General features: G+C 44.9%; 1 protein-coding gene across 1 annotated transcript in view; it reads left to right on the forward strand.

Annotated features, from left to right (window-relative positions):
• PRRT3 (proline rich transmembrane protein 3) overlaps positions 1-18656 on the forward strand; it is a 102427-nt gene extending 83771 nt beyond the window's left edge. Inside the window, exon 4 of the mRNA XM_082265781.1 lies at positions 15613-18656. Within this exon, the coding sequence (XP_082121907.1) occupies positions 15613-17654 (2042 nt within the window). The 3' untranslated portion in view covers positions 17655-18656. The remainder of the gene's footprint in view (positions 1-15612) is intronic.
• The last annotated feature ends 1174 nt before the right edge of the window (positions 18657-19830 follow it).

Consider the following 19830-nt stretch of genomic DNA (forward strand, 5'->3'; position numbering starts at 1 on the left):
GTAGCTTAGCTATGAGCTAGCAAAAGGCAGGATGGGGGGTGCCATCTCTGGGAGTTTTTCAGCCAGGCTTCAGGAGGTAAATAGATGGACTACAGCTATAGCAAGAACATTATCAAACTTTAGTCAAAGCTGCACATACATTTTGTTATCTACAGTACAGGAGGCCCTTATTCCCATAGGCAGTTTTTGGTAAAGTTAACCCAACCCAAATCCAGCATTGTCTGATGTCTTCTTTTCTGATGTCATCAGGAGCAGAGCCGTCTTTTGGCACGGTGCCCGGGGGCCCCAGAAGCTCCTGCCCCCAGCAGGGGGAATTGCATGTACACTGGAAAAGCGGGTGATTGGTGTGGCGGGTGGGGGAAAAAAACCGGAACTGATCTTTTGTGGCTCACCCTGCAGCAACTGAAAGCCAGCTACAGTATGAGCCACAGAAGATTGGTTCCAGTTATGTGCCACGCCTGCCACACTGATCACTATCAGGGGGCTCTTCAGGATTAAGAGTGGGGAAGAGGATGGAAAAATATGTAATTTGCTGGCCCCTTCCTTTTCTAAGTGAACACAGTGAGTGATTGGTACCGATCACTCACTGTATTCATTCATAACTGAAGCTTTGTAAATAAGGTTTTCTATGCGTCAGTTTATTATTGCACAGGGGCCTCTGTGTCCTGTTCACTTATCTGCAGTGCAGCTGAGGCTGAGAAAGGGATTGTGGAATGTATTTCTTCAGTCCCTTTCTTTGTCTCAAAAGTGAGACTTCAGGGATCTGTTTAGACCCCTGCTATCCAAAAGACCCTCCAATAGCATTGTGAAAAAAAAAATGTAAAAAATTATTAAATTAAAATTAATTAAAATAGAAAAAGAAATTGTAAAAAAAAAAAAAGTAATAAAGTTGTGTTCCATGCTAGAATGCAAATAGGTCCTGAACAATAAAGCATCTCACCCCCCCCCCCCCTCGTTTTTGGATATTGCGCATATATATATATATATATATATATATATATAATATAGTTTTTCACCTTTTCTGACCTTTTTAAGCTGCCCCTCTGTCCTACCTCGACACGGCAAGGTATGTCATTTCTGCATTTGCATCAGCCCCTCTACCCCCCCGTGTTAATTTTGGCAGCAAATTTCAATTTAGTTTTAGTCTGATGACTTAGGACTAAAATGGCATTTTAGTTTTAGTCCCATTTTAGTCTTCTGCAAGTGTTTTAGTCGTATTTAGTCGACTAAAACTCCAGTACATTTTAGTCGACTAAGACGTCCTACATTTTAGTCGACTAAAACTCATTTTAGTCATCTATAATAGAATGGGTGTAGTTCAATTGTAATTTGTAATGCATTATTTAAGCATTTCTCTACAATTTCCAAACTCATTATATACTACTGCTGGTCCTAGAGTGAAAAATCTAATATGTTATTATTTATGGTATTAAGCTTTGGGCATGCACCAGTGTTAATTTTGGCAGCAAATTTCGATCTAGTTTTAGTTATAGTCTTTTGACTAAAATGCCATTTTAGTTTTAGTCATATTTTAGTCTCAAGACTAAAATGCCATTTTAGTTTTAGTCGTATTTTAGTCATCTGAATTGTTTTAGTCGTATTTTAGTAGACAAACGTTTTAGGCGGTTTTAGTCGACGATATTAACACTGACCCCCCCCCCCCCACACACACACACACACACACACACACACACACTGCCTTCTGGGACCTGTGTGTGTCTCAGAAGACGACAGACCATGCAGAAAGTGCAGAGCGACTCGCGCATGCACAGTAGGAAACCAGTTGTGAAGCCTGAAGGTTTCCCTTACTTGCAATGCCGGTGCCTGCACCTGAAGCCATTGGGCAAATCGGCTTGGGGTGCCGACATCGCGGTATCCCAGAACTCCGCTTGACATCGACTAATCCCAACATCTGAGATGTTTTGCAAAGTGCACATGACTTCTGTTATTCTAGTCTATGACAGCTGGTGAGTGAGTGGGCACACAGGAGGGGAGCTAGGACTGCACTAATTTGAGCATTTGGCACCTCAGCACTTTAATTATGATGGAACTGCAATCATTTTTACTAATAGGATGGACTTCTATTGATTTTGACTTCTATTGATTTTTGAACTTTGATATTGTGTGTATATATAAGTTTATGTTACTGTCTACACACATTAGGTTTTCATAGTGGGAGCGCCCTTTTTACACACATCAGGTCCATCAGACCCGCTGATTGGCTCTCGCTGTGTCCAATCGCAACAGGAGCGGGTCGCTGGCACGTGTGCGCACCCCAGACACCTCAACGTAACTGTACGTGATTTTGCGCTGATGCACCACACCTGGCAGGGGCCCCAGTGCATTACTTAGCCCAGGGGCCCATGATGCTGTTAAGGTGGCCCTGATATGGAGGCTGGCTGATCAAAGGACAGTTTGCATGGCTAAAGAGGTGGGGGTTGTTGTCAATTTACATTATATAAAAAGTCATAGCAAAATTTGCAAGGGAAGCACTAAAAGAATAACTCGGAATATGCGCTCATCATTCTTTTCCTTTTAGGAAGAATGAATCGACTGTGAATGGCCCTCAGTAAAATAACGGCATTATTGTTTGCCACCCAGCCAGTCCTAATCCCAGTTAGATAAAGTTTTCTCTTCTGGTGGCCCAGACATTGGATCAGAATGCCCTTGAATACACCGATGACCTCATCCTTCTCATCTGATGTGCTTCTTATAAACATTTGTAACAGACCCAGCGACCTGTGATCTGCCTATTCACCATGGCTGGCCGGTTACCTCTGCTACACTGAACTCCCAGCAAACAATATGGAGACAATGTGCAGACCGGAGAAAAAGCAAAACCCTGCAGCCATTCCGATACAGCGGATGAGAGTGCACTCATTAATGTGATAGGCACTGACTCATCAACACATGCTTGGAAAGCTGAATGAATGCACTCCAGGCAGACAAGCATAGACACATTAGTGCCGCTGTATATTAATGCATCCTTAAGTGTTTTTTTTTTTTTTAACATGCAAGCTTTACAAATACCCAAATTTATTTTGGTATCAGACTCTTGCAGTCCCCTGTACAACAGAGCTCAGATATTAAAAGAGAAAAGCAGCACAAGGAGCCAATTTGCTGTGCTGTAGTGGAAAGTGCATGCTGATAGGAGGAGAGGCCAGAGCGAGGGAGAGATGAGCTGATCAGTCTGCTGCTTCTCCTTCTACTGTCCGATCACAGGCCGGGGGAGGAACAAGACCTGAAAGTGTTACTTAAAGCGGACCTTCAGTCATTTTTTCATCTTTCCATCTATTAAATCTTCTGTCCTTGTTGTTTTTTTTTTTTCTGCCAGTAAATACTTTATACAGCCCACTTCCTCTTTCCTGTCTGATAATTAGTCTAGACTAATGACATCATGCACAGCTCTCTCTCACTCTCGTGAGAGTTTGCCAGCAAGGGAGGAGGGATGAGTCATAGGAGAGCCAAGGAGAGCTGCAGAGCTGGAGGGGGCTGGATCAGGGCAGAGATAACCGAAGAATGCAGAGATCCATAAGTATTCATCAAAAGAGGGGAAGTGTTCAGGCAAGCAAAGGTGTGAGTGTGTCTGTCTGTCTGTATATATGTGTATGTTTGCTGTGTGTCTGTATATATAGGTGTGTGTGTGTGTGTGTGTGTGTGATATATATATATATATATATATATATATATATATATATATATATATATATATAATATATATTATTATTATTATACAGGATTTATATAGCGCCAACAGTTTGTGCAGCGCTTTATAATGTGAGGGTGTGAGGGAAGACAATACAGTTACAGTACAATTCAAAACAGGAGGAACTAGAGGGCCCTGCTCGTTAGAGCTTGCAATCTATCTCTATATATATATATATATATGTATGTGTGTGTGTTGTTGTATGTCTGTGTGTCTGTATATATATATATATATATATATATATATATATATATATATATATATGTATATGTGTGTGTGTGTGTGTGTGTGTGTGTTTGTGTAAATCCAGGAAGTGAACAGGCAGCAGCTTCAGCTGCCCACAGTTAAAATGGCTGCAGCCAGACTCAGTGGCTCTCTGCAGCATATTTGGCCAGTACAGAATCACAGTACTGTATATATAAAATAATATGGAATGTGGTTGGAGGGAATCTTCAGAATGGCAAATATGTTTTTATTACAAGTTATGTGAGCAGACTGCAGTTCCTCTTTAAAGTGTTACTAAACCCACAGCCAGTGTTAGTTTTGTTGATTAAAATAATTTTGTGGACTAAATAAACACTATTATAGTTGACTCAAATACAACTAAAACTCAAGCAAGTCAGAAGACTAAAATGCGACTAAAACTAAAATGGCATTTTAGTCAAAAGTCAAAAGACTATGACTAAAACTAAATTGTAAATTGACATAAAAATTAACACTCCTCTGCTGGCCATTTACTAAATCGGCAACACAATTCTATGCAGAGCCTGTAATAATAGCACATTAAGGTTTAAACATGTATTGCTCCACCGCATAAGGGGCATCTACTAAGCTGCTGAAAGAGAAAAAAAATAGCTAAGCAGAAACGCGCATCTCTGTCTTCCTTCAGTTAAACAATCCCCCACACAGTAAAAAAGCACTCCCAGGGAACACATTTAACTCTTTGACTGCCCCCGGGTGTTAACCCCTTCTCTGCCAGTGTCAGTACAGTGACAGTGCATTTTAGCACTGCACTGTATTGGTGTCACTGGTCCCCAAAATGTGTCAATTAGTGTCGGATTTGTCCGCCGCAATGTTGCAGCCCCACTAAAAATCATTGATCACCGCCATTACTAGTAAAAATAAATAAATAAAAGTCCATAAAAATATCCCATAGTTGTAGACGCAAACCAATCAATATACACCTAATGGAATTTTTTCTACCTAAAATATGTAGCATAAAACAGATTGGCCTAAATTGATGAAAAAATTTGATTTTTTACAATTTTTTTTTTAGTGGGTTTTATTGCAGAAAGTCAAAAATATAATTATTTATTTATTTTTTTATTTTTTTTCAAAATTGTTGGTGTTTTTTTGTTTATAGCACAAAAAATAAATACACAGAAGTGATTAAATACCACCAAAAGAAAGCTCTATTTGTGGGGGAAAAAAAGACATGCATTTTATTTGGGTACAGCGTCGCACAACCGCGCAATTTTCAGTTAAATCAATGCAGTGCCGTATCACAAAAAATGACCTGGTCATGAAGGGGGGTAAACCTTCCAGAGTTAAACCTTACTGCCAGTCAGAAATTCTTAGTATTGTTCCTGTACTAAGCTTGTGCACCAGCTTTGGAAATTAAAACCTATAATCTGTTTTTTTAGTTAGTGTGCTTTACATTACGAAGTAACTGTATTACTTTTGAGCTATTATTGTAACTAGTAGGAGTTTACATCTTTCTTGTTGCGCCATAATTGAATGATCATTGTTCAGGGATTGACTCATGGTTGCTCCCTCTTTGTAGGATAAGCTGATGACTGAGTGTTCAATGGCAGTCTGTGTACTAACTTGAAAGCTTAGAAGGCACTAGGTCACATAGTCTGATAGTGGGACAGTGTATGACGATGCTGGAGAACATTATGCTGCCTGTAACATCGTTCAGCATGACCGGGTTGGTGGAGGGTCAGTGATGGTCTGTGGAGGCATATCCATGGAGGGACGCACCGATCTCTACAGGCTAGACAATGGCACCCTGACTGCCATTCGGTATCGGGATGAAATCCTTGGACCCATTGACAGACCCTACGCTTGTGCAGTAGGTCCTGGGTTCCTCCTGGTTCACGACAATGCCCGCTCTCACGTGGCGAGAGTATGCAGCCAGTTCCTGGAGGATGAAGCAGTGCCATCTTAAGAGCCTTATAGGCCCCTGGGCAATGCAGTGCACTGGGGCCCCCTGCCTACACAATCACGCACGAGAATAAAAATGCAAGGTAGTTGTCTCTTGTAGTATATATTGGTCCCTGTAATATGTATATAGTAAGGTATATATCCTCCAGGTAGTAGTTGTACTCTCTTGTAGTATATAGTGTTCCCTGTAATATGTATATAGACTATATACACATTACAGGGAACACTATATACTAAGAGAGTACAACTACTACCTGGAGGATATATACCTTACTATATACATATTACAGGGACCAATATATACTACAAGAGAGTACAACTACCTGGAGTATATACCTTACTATAAACTACAAGAGTCTCTTGTAGTATATAGTGTTCCATGTAATATATATATATATAGTAAGGTATATACTCAAGGTAGTTGTCTCGTAGTATATATTGGTCCCTGTAATATGTATATAGTAAGGTATATACCCAGTCTTCTAGGGTCAAGACAGAGGAGAGGAGGACGAGCCGACGAGGATGAGGATCCTTCTCCGAGTCCTCCGCTGCGGCGCTGTGCATCCTGGGTCTGCACTCTGCTCTGCTAACGTCACTGGTTGCTAGATGCCAATCGGGCTGGCCTTAGCAACCAGTGTGCACTGCAGTGCAGACTCGAGCCACAGCCGCCGCCGGCGGGCAGAAACCAACAGGGGGGGGGGGGGCCCGGGCCGGCGGACAACGGAACGGGGGGGCCCTAGACCACCAGGGACATGCCACCATCCATGTGGGGCCCCTTGGCAAGTGGGGCCCCCGGGCAACCGCCGGGCATGCCCAGTGGAAAAGACGGCCCTGGGATGAAGGAATTGACACCATTGAATGAACACCTCTGGGACTTTGTTTTGGTCCAGCCGACGCCACCAGGTTGCACCTCAGTCTGTTCAGGAGCTCAGTGGTTCCCTGGTCCAGATCTGGGAGGAAAACTTCCAGGACACCATCCGTCTTCCCATTAAGAGCATGCCCCGACCTTTTCAGCAGTGGCGGCTGGTGCTCAAAATTTTTGGGGGGGCGCAAAAAGAAAAATGTAATAGGTATTGCTTTGCGTCAAAAAACGCAGTAAAAAATTGCGTGACTTTGAAGTCATGGTATAGGCATGGCACAGGTGATGGTATAGGCATGGCATAGGTGATGGTACAGGCATGGCACAAGTGATGGTACAGGAGATGGTATAGGCATGGCACAGATATGGTATAGGCATGTCACGGGTCATGGTACAGGAGATGGTATATGCCCCCTTTCAATGCAGTGACCAGCGTACATGCCCCCTTCAATGCAGAGTTCAGCGTGCGTGCCCCCTTCAATGCAATGAACATTGTGCTGTGCCCCCTTCAATGCAATGAACATTGTGCTGTGCCCCCTTCAATGCAATGAACACTGTGCTATGCCCCCTTCAATGCAATAAACACTGTGCTGTGCCCCCCCAATGCAGAGTTCAGCGTGCATGCCCCCTTCAATACAACTGTGCTGTGCCCCCTTCAATGCAATGAACAATGTGCTGTGCCCCCTTCAATGCAATAAACACTGTGCTGTGCCCCCCTCAGTGCAATAAACTCTGTGCTGTGCCCCCTTCAGTGCAATAAACACTGTGCTGTGCCCCCTTCAATGCAATAAACACTGTGCTGTGCCCCCCCAATGCAGAGTTCAGCGTGCATGCCCCCTTCAATACAACTGTGCTGTGCCCCCTTCAATGCAATGAACAATGTGCTGTGCCCCCTTCAATGCAATAAACACTGTGCTGTGCCCCCCTCAGTGCAATAAACTCTGTGCTGTGCCCCCTTCAGTGCAATAAACACTGTGCTGTGCCCCCTTCAATGCAATAAACACTGTGCTGTGCCCCCCCAATGCAGAGTTCAGCGTGCATGCCCCCTTCAATACAACTGTGCTGTGCCCCCTTCAATGCAATGAACAATGTGCTGTGCCCCCTTCAATGTAATGAACAATGTGCTGTGCCCCCTTCAATGCAATAAACACTGTGCTGTGCCCCCTTCAATGCAATAAACACTGTGCTGTGCCCCCTTCAATGCAATGAACACTGTGCTGTGCCCCCACAATGCAGAGTTAGCGTGCATGCCCCCTTCAATGCAACTGTGCTGTGCCCCCTTCAATGCAATGAACAATGTGCTGTGCCCCCTTCAATGTAATGAACAATGTGCTGTGCCCCCTTCAATGCAATAAACACTGTGCTGTGCCCCCTTCAGTGCAATAAACACTGTGCTGTGCCCCCTTCAATGCAATAAACACTGTGCTGTGCCCCCTTCAATGCAATGAACACTGTGCTGTGCCCCCACAATGCAGAGTTAGCGTGCATGCCCCCTTCAATGCAACTGTGCTGTGCCCCCTTCAATGCAATGAACAATGTGCTGTGCCCCCTTCAATGCAATAAACACTGTGCTGTGCCCCCCTTCAATGCAATAAACACTGTTCTGTGCCCCCTTCAATGCAATAAACACTGTGCTGTGCCCCCTTCAATGCAATAAACACTGTGCTGTGCCCCCTTCAATGCAATGAACACTGTGCTGTGCCCCCACAATGCAATAAACACTGTGCTATGCCCCCTTCAATGCAATAAACACTGTGCTGTGCCCCCTTCAATGCAATAAACACTGTTCTGTGCCCCCTTCAATGCAATAAACACTGTTCTGTGCCCCCTTCAATGCAATGAACACTGTGCTGTGCCCCAACAATGCAGAGTTCAGCGTGCATGCCCCCTTCAATGCAATAAACACTGTGCTGTGCCCCCTTCAATGCAATAAACACTGTTCTGTGCCCCCTTCAATGCAATTAACACTGTGCTATGCCCCCTTCAATGCAATAAACACTGTGCTATGCCCCCTTCAATGCAATAAACACTGTGCTGTGCCCCCACAATGCAGAGTTCAGCGTGCATGCCCCCTTCAATGCAACTGTGCTGTGCCCCCTTCAATGCAATAAACACTGTGCTGTGCCCCCTTCAATGCAATAAACACTGTGCTGTGCCCCCTTCAATGCAATGAACACTGTGCTGTGCCCCCACAATGCAGAATTCAGCGTGCATGCCCCCTTCAATGCAACTGTGCTGTGCCCCCTTCAATGCAACTGTGCTGTGCCCCCTTCAATGCAACTGTGCTGTGCCCCCTTCAATGCAATGAACAATGTGCTGTGCCCCCTTCAATGCAATAAACACTGTGCTGTGCCCCCTTCAATGCAATAAACACTGTTCTGTGCCCCCACAATGCAGAGTTCAGCGTGTGTGCCCCCTTCAATGCAACTGTTCCGTGCCCCCATCAATGCAGAGTATTGTACCCCAATCACTGCAGAGCGCCACAGCATTGTCCCCCAATGGTTGCAGAGCGCCACAGCATTGTCCCCCAATGATTGCAGAGTGCCACAGCATTGTCCCCCAATGATTGCAGAGTGCCACAGCATTGTCCCCCAATGATTGCAGAGTGCCACAGCATTGTCCCCCAATGATTGCAGAGTGCCACAGCATTGTCCCCCAATGATTGCAGAGTGCCACAGCATTGTCCCCCAATGATTGCAGAGTGCCACAGCATTGTCCCCCAATGATTGCAGAGTGCCACAGCATTGTCCCCCAATGATTGCAGAGCGCCACAGCATTGTCCCCCAATGATTGCAGAGCGCCACAGCATTGTCCCCCAATGATTGCAGAGCGCCACAGCATTGTACCCCAATGATTGCAGAGCGCCACAGCATTGTCCCCCATTTATTGCAGAGTGCCACAGCATTGTCCCCCAATTATTGCAGAGCGCCACAGCATTGTCCCCCAATGATTGCAGAGCGCCACAGCATTGTCCCCCAATGATTGCAGAGTGCCACAGCATTGTCCCCCAATGATTGCAGAGTGCCACAGCATTGTCCCCCAATGATTGCAGAGTGCCACAGCATTGTCCCCCAATGATTGCAGAGCGCCACAGCATTGTCCCCCAATGATTGCAGAGCGCCACAACATTGTCCCCCAATTATTGCAGAGCGCCCACAGCATTGTCCCCCAATGATTGCAAAGTGCCCACAGCATTGTCCCCCAGTTATTGCAAAGCGCCACAGCATTGTCCCCCAATGATTGCAGAGCGCCACAGCATTGTCCCCCAATTATTGCAGAGTGCCAGCATTGTACCCCAATGATTGCAGAGCGCCACAGCATTGTCCCCCAATTATTGCAGAGTGCCAGCATTGTACCCCAATGATTGCAGAGCGCCACAGCATTGTACCCCAATGATTGCAGAGCGCCACAGCTTTGTCCCCCAATGATTGCAGAGTGCCAGCATTGTCCCCCAATGATTGCAGAGCGCCACAGCATTGTCCCCCAATGATTGCAGAGCGCCACAGCATTGTCCCCCAATGATTGCAGAGCGCCACAGCATTGTCCCCCAATGATTGCAGAGCGCCACAACATTGTCCCCCAATGATTGCAGAGCGCCACAACATTGTCCCCCAATGATTGCAGAGTGCCAGCATTGTCCCCCAATTATTGCAGAGCGCCTCAGCATTGTACCCCAATGATTGCAGAGTGCCACAGCATTGTCCCCCAATGATTGCAGAGTGCCAGCATTGTCCCCCAATGATTGCAGAGTGCCACAGCATTGTCCCCCAATTATTGCAGAGCGCCACAGCATTGTACCCCAATGATTGCAGAGCGCCACAGCATTGTCCCCCAATGATTGCAGAGTGCCACAGCATTGTCCCCCAATTATTGCAGAGCGCCACAGCATTGTCCCCCAATGATTGCAGAGCGCCACAGCATTGTACCCCAATGATTGCAGAGCGCCACAGCATTGTCCCCCAATGATTGCAGAGTGCCACAGCATTGTCCCCCAATGATTGCAGAGTGCCAGCATTGTCCCCCAATGATTGCAGAGTGCCACAGCTTTGTCCCCCAATGATTGCAGAGTGCCACAGCATTGTCCCCCAATGATTGCAGAGTGCCACAGCATTGTACCCCAATGATTGCAGAGCGCCACAGCATTGTCCCCCAATGATTGCAGAGTGCCACAGCATTGTCCCCCAATGATTGCAGAGTGCCACAGCATTGTCCCCCAATGATTGCAGAGTGCCACAGCATTGTCCCCCAATGATTGCAGAGTGCCAGCATTGTCCCCCAATGATTGCAGAGTGCCACAGCTTTGTCCCCCAATGATTGCAGAGTGCCACAGCATTGTCCCCCAATGATTGCAGAGTGCCACAGCATTGTCCCCCAATGATTGCAGAGTGCCACAGCATTGTCCCCCAATGATTGCAGAGTGCCACAGCATTGTACCCCAATGATTGCAGAGTGTCACAGCATTGTACCCCAATGATTGCAGAGTGCCACAGCATTGTCCCCCAATGATTGCAGAGTGCCACAGCATTGTCCCCCAATGATTGCAGAGTGCCACAGCATTGTCCCCCAATGATTGCAGAGTGCCACAGCTTTGTCCCCCAATGATTGCAGAGTGCCACAGCATTGTACCCCAATTATTGCAGAGCGCCACAGCATTGTCCCCCAATGATTGCAGAGTGCCAGCATTGTCCCCCAATGATTGCAGAGTGCCAGCATTGTACCCCAATGATTGCAGAGCGCCACAGCTCACTTACCGGTGGTGATCGAGTCTTCTCTTCCAGTCCAGATGACCTCCACTCCTCTGGAGACGCTGCGCGGCTGCGGCCTGGTGAGGTGACTGCCTGGTCGGGTCGTCCGTCTCTCTGAAGCCGATTCCGGTGTCCGGTCTGCTCTCCGAGTCTCCGCTGACTCTGAGTCCGCTCCGCTCTGCTGTGCCCATCCGTCCACCGCACTGACTCGTGACTGACGTACGCGACGTCAGCGGGGTCACGGGTCAGCATCGGATGTCCTGGATGATGATTGGTCCAGGCTGGAGACTGGACCAATCACAGCCAGGACATTCCGAAAGTGGGGGTTTCCTAGCGCTGTACCCTGCGCCCAGGTTACGCCCCAGAAGGCAGCCAATCGGCGCCTCTTCTGGGTCGTAAACCCCACCCCCCACAGCCTCCACATAGGCCGGCGAACACAATTTTTTTTTTTTTGAAAACTTTATCGATTTTTTGTAATTTTTTTTTTCTTTTCTTTTTTTAGGGGGGGGGGGGGCGGCGCCCTGGCGCCCTGGCGCCCCCTATGCACAGGCCGCCACTGCTTTTCAGGCATGCATACAAGCACGTGGGGGCCATACAAACTACTGAGTACTTTTTTGAGTTGCTGCAATGAAATTTCAGCAAAATGGACTAGCCTGCTGCATCATTTTTCCATTTTGAGTGTGTCTTTGAATTCAGCCATCTGTAGAGTGATAACTTTCATTTCCATCAAACGATGTGGCATCCTTTCCTACCTAACACATTACCCAGTCCACATCCGTATAGATATCCAGCATGATATTTTTCCCCATTCAGGTCTGATGTGTTTTCTAAGTGTTCCTTTTAATTTTTTTGAGCAGTGTACAATAAATGAAAATCCAGCAGAGTGAGTAAGAACCCCTCATAGAGGGCACAGCAGGTGTGCAAACCTGGAAACTCAGCAGAGAGATACAAAAAAAAAAAAAACTGCCAGGTGGTTTAATTCCCCACCATATACCAAACATCGAAAAGAGAAAACTTTAACCACTTAAGCCCCGGAACATTTTACCCCCTTCCTGACCAGGGGGTATTTTGCGATTCAGCACTGCGTGACTTTAACGGACAATTGCGCGGTCGTGCGACGCTGTATCCAAATGAAATTGACGTCCTTTTTTTCCCACAAACAGAGCTTTCTTTTGGTGGTATTTGATCACCTGTGCAATTTTGATCATGCGCTAAAAACAAAAAAGCGACAATTTTGCAAAAATAACAATATTTTTCACATTTTTTTTTATATGAAATTCCCCAAAAAAATTTAAATCAAAATTTTTTAACATTTTAGGCCAATTTGTTTGGTAAAAAAAAAAATCGCAATAAGCGTATTTTGATTGATTTGCGCAAAAGTTATTACTAACTAAGGGAAAGATTTTTGTCATTTTTATTGTTTTTTTTTTTAACCAGTAATGGCGGCGATCTGCGATTTGTTTTGCGGGACTGCGACATTGCGGCGGACAGATCGGACCCTTGACTGACATTTTTGACACTTTTTGGGGTACCAGTGACATTACTACAGTAATCAGTGCTATACATATGCACTGTTACTGTAAAAATTACACTGGCACGGAAGGGGTTAACTTTATTGGTTAACTTTATTGGTGATGCAGGGGTTATGTGTGTTCTAACTGTAAAGGGATGTGGCTGTTTGTGTAACTACAGAGATATACGATCCTGCATAGCAGGACCGTATGATCTCTGAACTTACACAAGGGAGAGTGACAGGCGGCTTTGTTTACATTAGCCGCCTGCCTTTCTCCCTCTGTAACGGACGATCACGAGTGACCGGCGGACATCGGGTCCGCTGGTCACACGCACGGGGATCACAGTGAGCGAGCGGGGGCGGGAGCACGCCTCCGGCGGTGGCACACGCTCGCCCCCTATTGGCTCGCAGGCGAGTGACGTACCCATATGTCACTTTGCCTGCACGGGGCTGACCGCCGCAGTATATGTACTTGCGGAGGTCGGCAAGCGGTTAATGAATTATAAAGTTTGGTCTTAAAGCCCAACTCTGGTGTACAGTTTTATTTTTTTAAACATACCCCCTGATAGTGTAAAAAAGGAGCACAGGCTGCAATACTTACCATCAATCCGTAGGTTTTCCCACAGTATGTCTATTTCGCAACACGATGTCCTCGGTGTTCCAGGTTGAATGACGTGTCCCTCAATACATAATGGGAGTGCAGGGTGTCATGGCCCTACCCCCTATGGAGGGCAACATTGCAGCACCCTTCATTCATCCTCCATCGAGTCATAGGACTGGCCTGATGACTTTAGAAAAGGCAACTATTAAAACATAATACTGCCAGTAGGGGCCACACTCTCCGGGGAGCGTGGAGTTGAGTTTAAAGGTATGTACAAGACCATAGTGGCGACCTATACTACCATATCAACATATCCAATTCATCAGTAGACTGTTTGGTCTTGACCAATCAGCCCTGGAGCACAACATAGAATTAAGTTACATTATGTCAACAGCAATACCATGACCTGGCCCATGAATGTGTCTCATTGTAGTGTGAGCCGGTGACTATAATGTTCAGGAATGCAGACATTCCATAAGTACATTAGAACCGTCTCAGAGCTTTAGGGATCTGATTGATCACGGCTAGGATGAATATACAATTCTTGATCATTAAGCATCTAAAAGTCTTCTCGTCACTTACAGTCGCAAAACCTTTCATCATGGCAGGAGCAATCGTCTCAGCTGTCTGCTGCTAATGTCTCACAATTTACAGTTCTGTGTCATCATAGCAGCAATCTATTATACACAAAGCATACAAATGGAACATATATACATTTTTGGCTGAGGTTAGAAAAATAGATTTACTCTCTTTTATGTCTAAAAATAATCAGCGAATATGAAATGTCTTCAGTTTATTCTTTATTAAAACTGGTGGCTGTGAAAAGTTTGCAGCTTGTTAACAGAGCATGTAGATGTTTTTTGTATATAGTTTTTCCTTATAGGTTTAGTGCTAAAAAATAAATAAATAAATGTTTTCTTTATGGCCAGTAAATAGGAAATAATAAAATTCATACCAGCAAGTAGATGGAGCTCTTGGCTCTCTTTTTAAAAAAACATTTGCTAGGCTAATCTTAGCTGCTTTGTTGAAAAAGTACATTGATTACAAACCAGAATACCTTGCCTTAAGTGTCCCTACTTTCTGTTCTGGAGACACAACAGGAATAAGTGGAGATCTCTCCAATGTAAGAGAAATTTAACTCTTAGTTTTCACCAGGGCTTTTTTTCAGTGGGAACGCAGGGGAACGCAGTTCCGGCACCTCCAGAACTGAATGTATGTAATGGCTAGGGGTGCTGGAGGGTCTATTAATGCTGGCTAATAGGGAATCTATTTTTGCAGAGGAAGGGGGTCTATTGTTGCTGGGGAGGTCTTCTCTTGCTCATGGGGGATTTATTGTTGCTGGGGTGGGTCTTATGTTGCTGGTGGGTCAGTTGTTGCTGGGAGGGATTTATTGTTGAGGTAGGGTTCTATGTTGCTGGCTGCTGGAGGGTCTATTGATGCTGGCTACTGGGGAATCTAGTGTTGCTGGAGGGGATCTATTTGCTGCTGGAGGGGATATATTTGCGCAGAGGGTCTATTGTTGCTAGGGGAAGTCTGTTGTTGCTGGTGGGGTATCATGTTGCAGGGAATCAATCATTGCTGGAAGGGATCTAATGTTGAGGGATGGGTCTAATGCTGCTGGAGAGTCCATTGATGCTCGATGTTGGAAGTCCATTGTTGCAGAGGTGGCTTTATTGTCGCTGGGGTGTCCATTGTTTCTAGATCTATTATATTGCCTTTCTTATTATCGTTAATGCTCTAAAAGGGGTGGTACTGGGAGGTGGGTAAGAGGTGAAACCAAGGAACAATGCTCGGAGGTGGGGTAAGGGACGGAGTCAAGGGGTGACTCAGAAGGGAGGAGTTCCTGCACTGAGAAAAAAAGCCCTGGTTTTCACCATTATAGGGGCTGTAATTTGAAGATTTCCCCTCCCTTTTCTGTTACAGTGACAACTGTCCTTTTAAAAAACACTGTTTAGATGTATGTTTATGGGTGTGTTCATTAAATCCAGACTTCTAATTATTACTATCAATTTTCTTTTTCAGACCCTGTGCTAGAAACTCAACATCCACAGCTAGCAGAGTCTGCAACAACCAGAGTCTTCCAAAATGGGTCCAAAAAGAACGGTCGTCGTGGGGAAATAAGGGTCACAACCCAAAGGGCCTTCCGTCGGCCACAGCTGATTGACGTCCCAACTAGCTTCCCCTCTAAGAGACCAACACTAGAGACTCCAATCTGCAACAAGAACGGCGGCATGTGTGAATTTGTTGGCACGAATAAGACACTTCTAAAGTGGGATGACCTTCGGCACACTCTAAGTTTTGCTTGGGATATGCACGTTTATGGCACAGGTTCCCTATTTCTTCTTTTATCCTTAATTGCACTTGTCAACCTTATCGGATCTCCCATCCTACAAGTGACCTACCTCCCTTATGTTATTATTGCAAATGGCCTCTTGTTTGCGATTGGAATCCTTCGAGGTGTATTTTTTCTCCTGGATCCTTATGGGACAAAGGGGAAGATTTCACGACCTATTGCTCTTGTCCTTTGCAATGTCACATTCCCACTTATGATCTCCACATTTGCTACCTTGGTTCTTTTGGTTCTGAAGATTGCCCGTCTACAGCTGCTGCCTCCAAAGTTTCAGAGCCTGGCATTGCTGGCTGTTATAGCAGTTATTCACTTTATTGTTCTCCTGAGCGCTGATCTTCTAACCCATCTCCTGAACCCTTCTGTAAACATGGTCTTGCAGATCCTCTCTATTTCCTGGGGCATATTTCTCATGGTGGGCAACTTTGTGGCCTATTACCGTCTAAGAAAAAGCAGCAAAGATATTGTAAATGAAACGCAAAGGGTATCTCCCGTTGAAGACATAGCAGTGGTTCAAACCCAAGGACGAAGTATAAAGTGTATGTTTACATCATCCAGAGTGTTATTAGTCAGCAGTATTTTTGGACTCCTTTGCTGTGGCATGCAGGTGTATGCTATATTATGGCTTTATGGGCTGCTTGGTCGGAAAAATGAGTTTTTCTGGTCTTGGTGGTTCCTCCAGTTCTGGTACAGGATCTTTGAATTAGTTCTGTGTTTCTCCATGATATTTGTAGCCTCCCACAGCTTCTGTCTACAGTGCAGTAGCAGCGATCACACATGCTGGTCCAAGATCATCAGCTACTTTTGCACCTACAAAAAAACGGAGGCACCAGAGTATCCAAACAACTGCTACGACTGGACGAACGGCATCCAGGACAAGATGGTCAACAACAACATAAGTAAAAGTATTATCAGAAACCAGGCTGAGAATGTTGCTCTTAGAATCATCAAAGAGAACAATGAGACAAAAGGTCCTGGGATTGGCAACGATAGTCGTTCTTCATCGCCTCTTTTCAGATCAAAGCCAGAAGTGAGGTTTGCTGCAAAATCTCAAAACGTAAATATGGGCCGCTCTTACACCAGTATTTGTTTTGAAAAGGAGTCTATGCTGTCACTGGCTGATATGGAGTTTCGACCTCCATCACCCATCAATCTGAGCAGAAGCATTGATGAGGCTTTGTTTAGAGAGCATTTGGTCCGAGATAGCATATTTTTGGATTCCAGCCTTCAGTACCCCAGTTACTTAACAAGACAAGACTCATGTTCTTCACTGAAAGAATGTTCTGCTATGAACCAAACTATAGACCCTTTAATTTCTGCAGACCTGAAGATGAGAAGATGCAGCAATCCAGACTACCTGTACAGCTTGGCCAATGGTAGTTCGACGACAGAGATGGACTCTCAGAGTGAAAGTACACAACAGAGCAAAGAGCTTCCTCGAGATGTCACAACAGAACCCGTGGCTTCGGTTAGCTCCATAGACAGCGTTTCCAGAGGGTCCATCAAAATCAGCTGGAATCCTTGGCGCCATGGTCTATCTTCAGTGGAAAGTCTTCCTCTCGAAGACACGCCTTCGTCTCAACTTTTAAAGCAAGGATCCCAACCTAGCATCATGTCCAAAAGCAGCGAGCCTGAGAAATCCTTTGGCAGGAGGTTAATGGAAAAAAGTCAAACCACAGATTCAAACAGCATTGCAAGCGAGACCATTGAACTGTGATATGCCGAAAAAGTGTTAACAAGCATAGACATGTTACAAAAAAAAAGGTTGCCATGTTTTAATAAACATTCATTACCATGAGGATGAATACAAAAAAAAAAAACTTATAAAACTCTTTTCTTCTTTTGAATGAGGAAAAACTGATTTTAGGAAAGCGACAAAGATTATACACATACCAAGAATCCTCGGTTTGGTTATTATATGTAGTAATTATCTATAATAAGCACATTGCCTGTCAGTGTTTATAGGCAACAACATTGCTTCACCTTTTTTTATTTAGTGATTTTTTTTTTTAAGTATTTATTTTGAACTGTCAAGGTGATTTCTTTCAAAGGCCAACTACCAAGGCTAAAGCCATTACCTGAAAGGACGATGAAAAATATATTTGTGACTTTGTTATTTTTATCTAAAACACAATTGTATGGACAAGGTTTTTGTCCCTAAAGGATGTAAACGAGTGGAATATCATTATAAGGAAATCTGAAACTTATAGGAATGATATGTAAAATGTGGTACTATGAGTACTTTCAAGGTACGTGTCAAGCAAGCCAAGCAGAGCTAAGACATTGGATGTGCACCAGAGGTATCCATGGAAACTGTCTGAAGTCTACACTTTTGTACTGGAATAAAAATCCAAATCTAGACCGTGAAGGTGTTAAAATCCTTCTGTGGACTGTGTTTAATGACAATCAGACACATCATTTTGAGGAAACATTTAAAACGATGTGTTAAAAACACACAGGTAATGGGCACCACAAAGTCCAAGATGTAGTCACTATACTTGGGTCTACTGTACAGACAAACCGAGTCTGATATGTAAAAACTGAAGGGAAGAAAAAAAATTGCCATAACAGCCAATAGATGCACTTAAAAACCAACCTGCACTAGGAAAATGACAGCTGAAATGTAATTGGTAGCTAATGTACCATAAAGGCACTTTCATTAATCCATAAGGCAGCCCAACTATACATTTCAAATTTTGTTATATTACCTATCTGATAATAATTCAAGGGTTTTTGTAAAAAGACTAAGTCTTTCTAAAAACTATAAAATCATTTTTAGGGCTTGTGTATATGAGCATTTCTTCCTTGGTTTGAAGTGCGCTTGAAGGCCACTTCAAACACAGGAAAGCAGTTTGCTAATGGTGCAGTACGGATACAAGTTCTGTGGTTGTGTTTGACTTGCTATGCATTGTATTTCTTTGGATGCAGCATGTCCTATTGAGATGCATTCACAGAAAGCAGATTATATGCAGCGTTTTGCCATGTTTTGCATTCAAAAACATTTATTTGACCAGCACTGCTAATGCAAAAGGCCCGTCTTCATGAGATATTAGATAGATGATGGCATCTCTTAAGGTCCCAATCCTTGGGATCTCTCTCGGAAAACCAGCTGTGAATCCTGTTAGTCCAGGTCCTTTAGAGAACTCCAGATCTATAAATATTTAGACTATTTTGCAGCAAAGATTGGCCAATTATTGACATGGTTGTAGGCGGATGCAATCTACTTTCTCCACTGCACATGGCACTCAACCGCGGTATTGCAGAGGGAGTGGAAATCAAAAAGAACATGGTTTCTCTATGGTTTTCCAGGGTCACTGGGGAAGCTATCTGATTGGATGCTGCCACCCCGTGTGACTCTGGCAGCCATCCTGGGTCAGGCTGTCACAAGGCTTACCTTTGTCGGAGTCTGTAACGCAGAGATGTACGCTCACCCTTGCAGATATCCACAGTCCAAGGTGACCAGGTAAGAAAGCCACCTGGCCTGTGAATTTGTGCACGGGGGCTTGGCAGGGACAATGCTCCAATAGGCAGGACCGGCAGGAATGCAATGGAAAGGGAAGTCCAGGAATAACAGAAGTCACTGGAAGACAGGAGTCCGGATAAGGATCACAGGAACAACAAGGTAAGGATGGAAGCCGGAGTCAGTCTGGAACACACGCTTGGGAAACAGGAACACAGGAACAATGTCTGTCAACAGGAACAAGGTCTGGAACATAGATCAGCAACACAGGCACAAGGAAGGATCAGCAATGAACTGACAATGCTCTCAGTGAGAGACAGTGTTTTATAGCTTGCTTAATTGAGCAATTAGCTTCAGGTGGTCAATGAGAGACAAGAGCACACTCAGGTGAAGTCCAGCCCCCTAGTGCTGAAGGGAATACCAGATTAACAAG

Source organism: Pelophylax lessonae (genome assembly GCF_965119305.1).
Source record: "Pelophylax lessonae genome assembly, chromosome: 8".
Taxonomy (NCBI): Eukaryota; Metazoa; Chordata; class Amphibia; order Anura; family Ranidae; genus Pelophylax; species Pelophylax lessonae.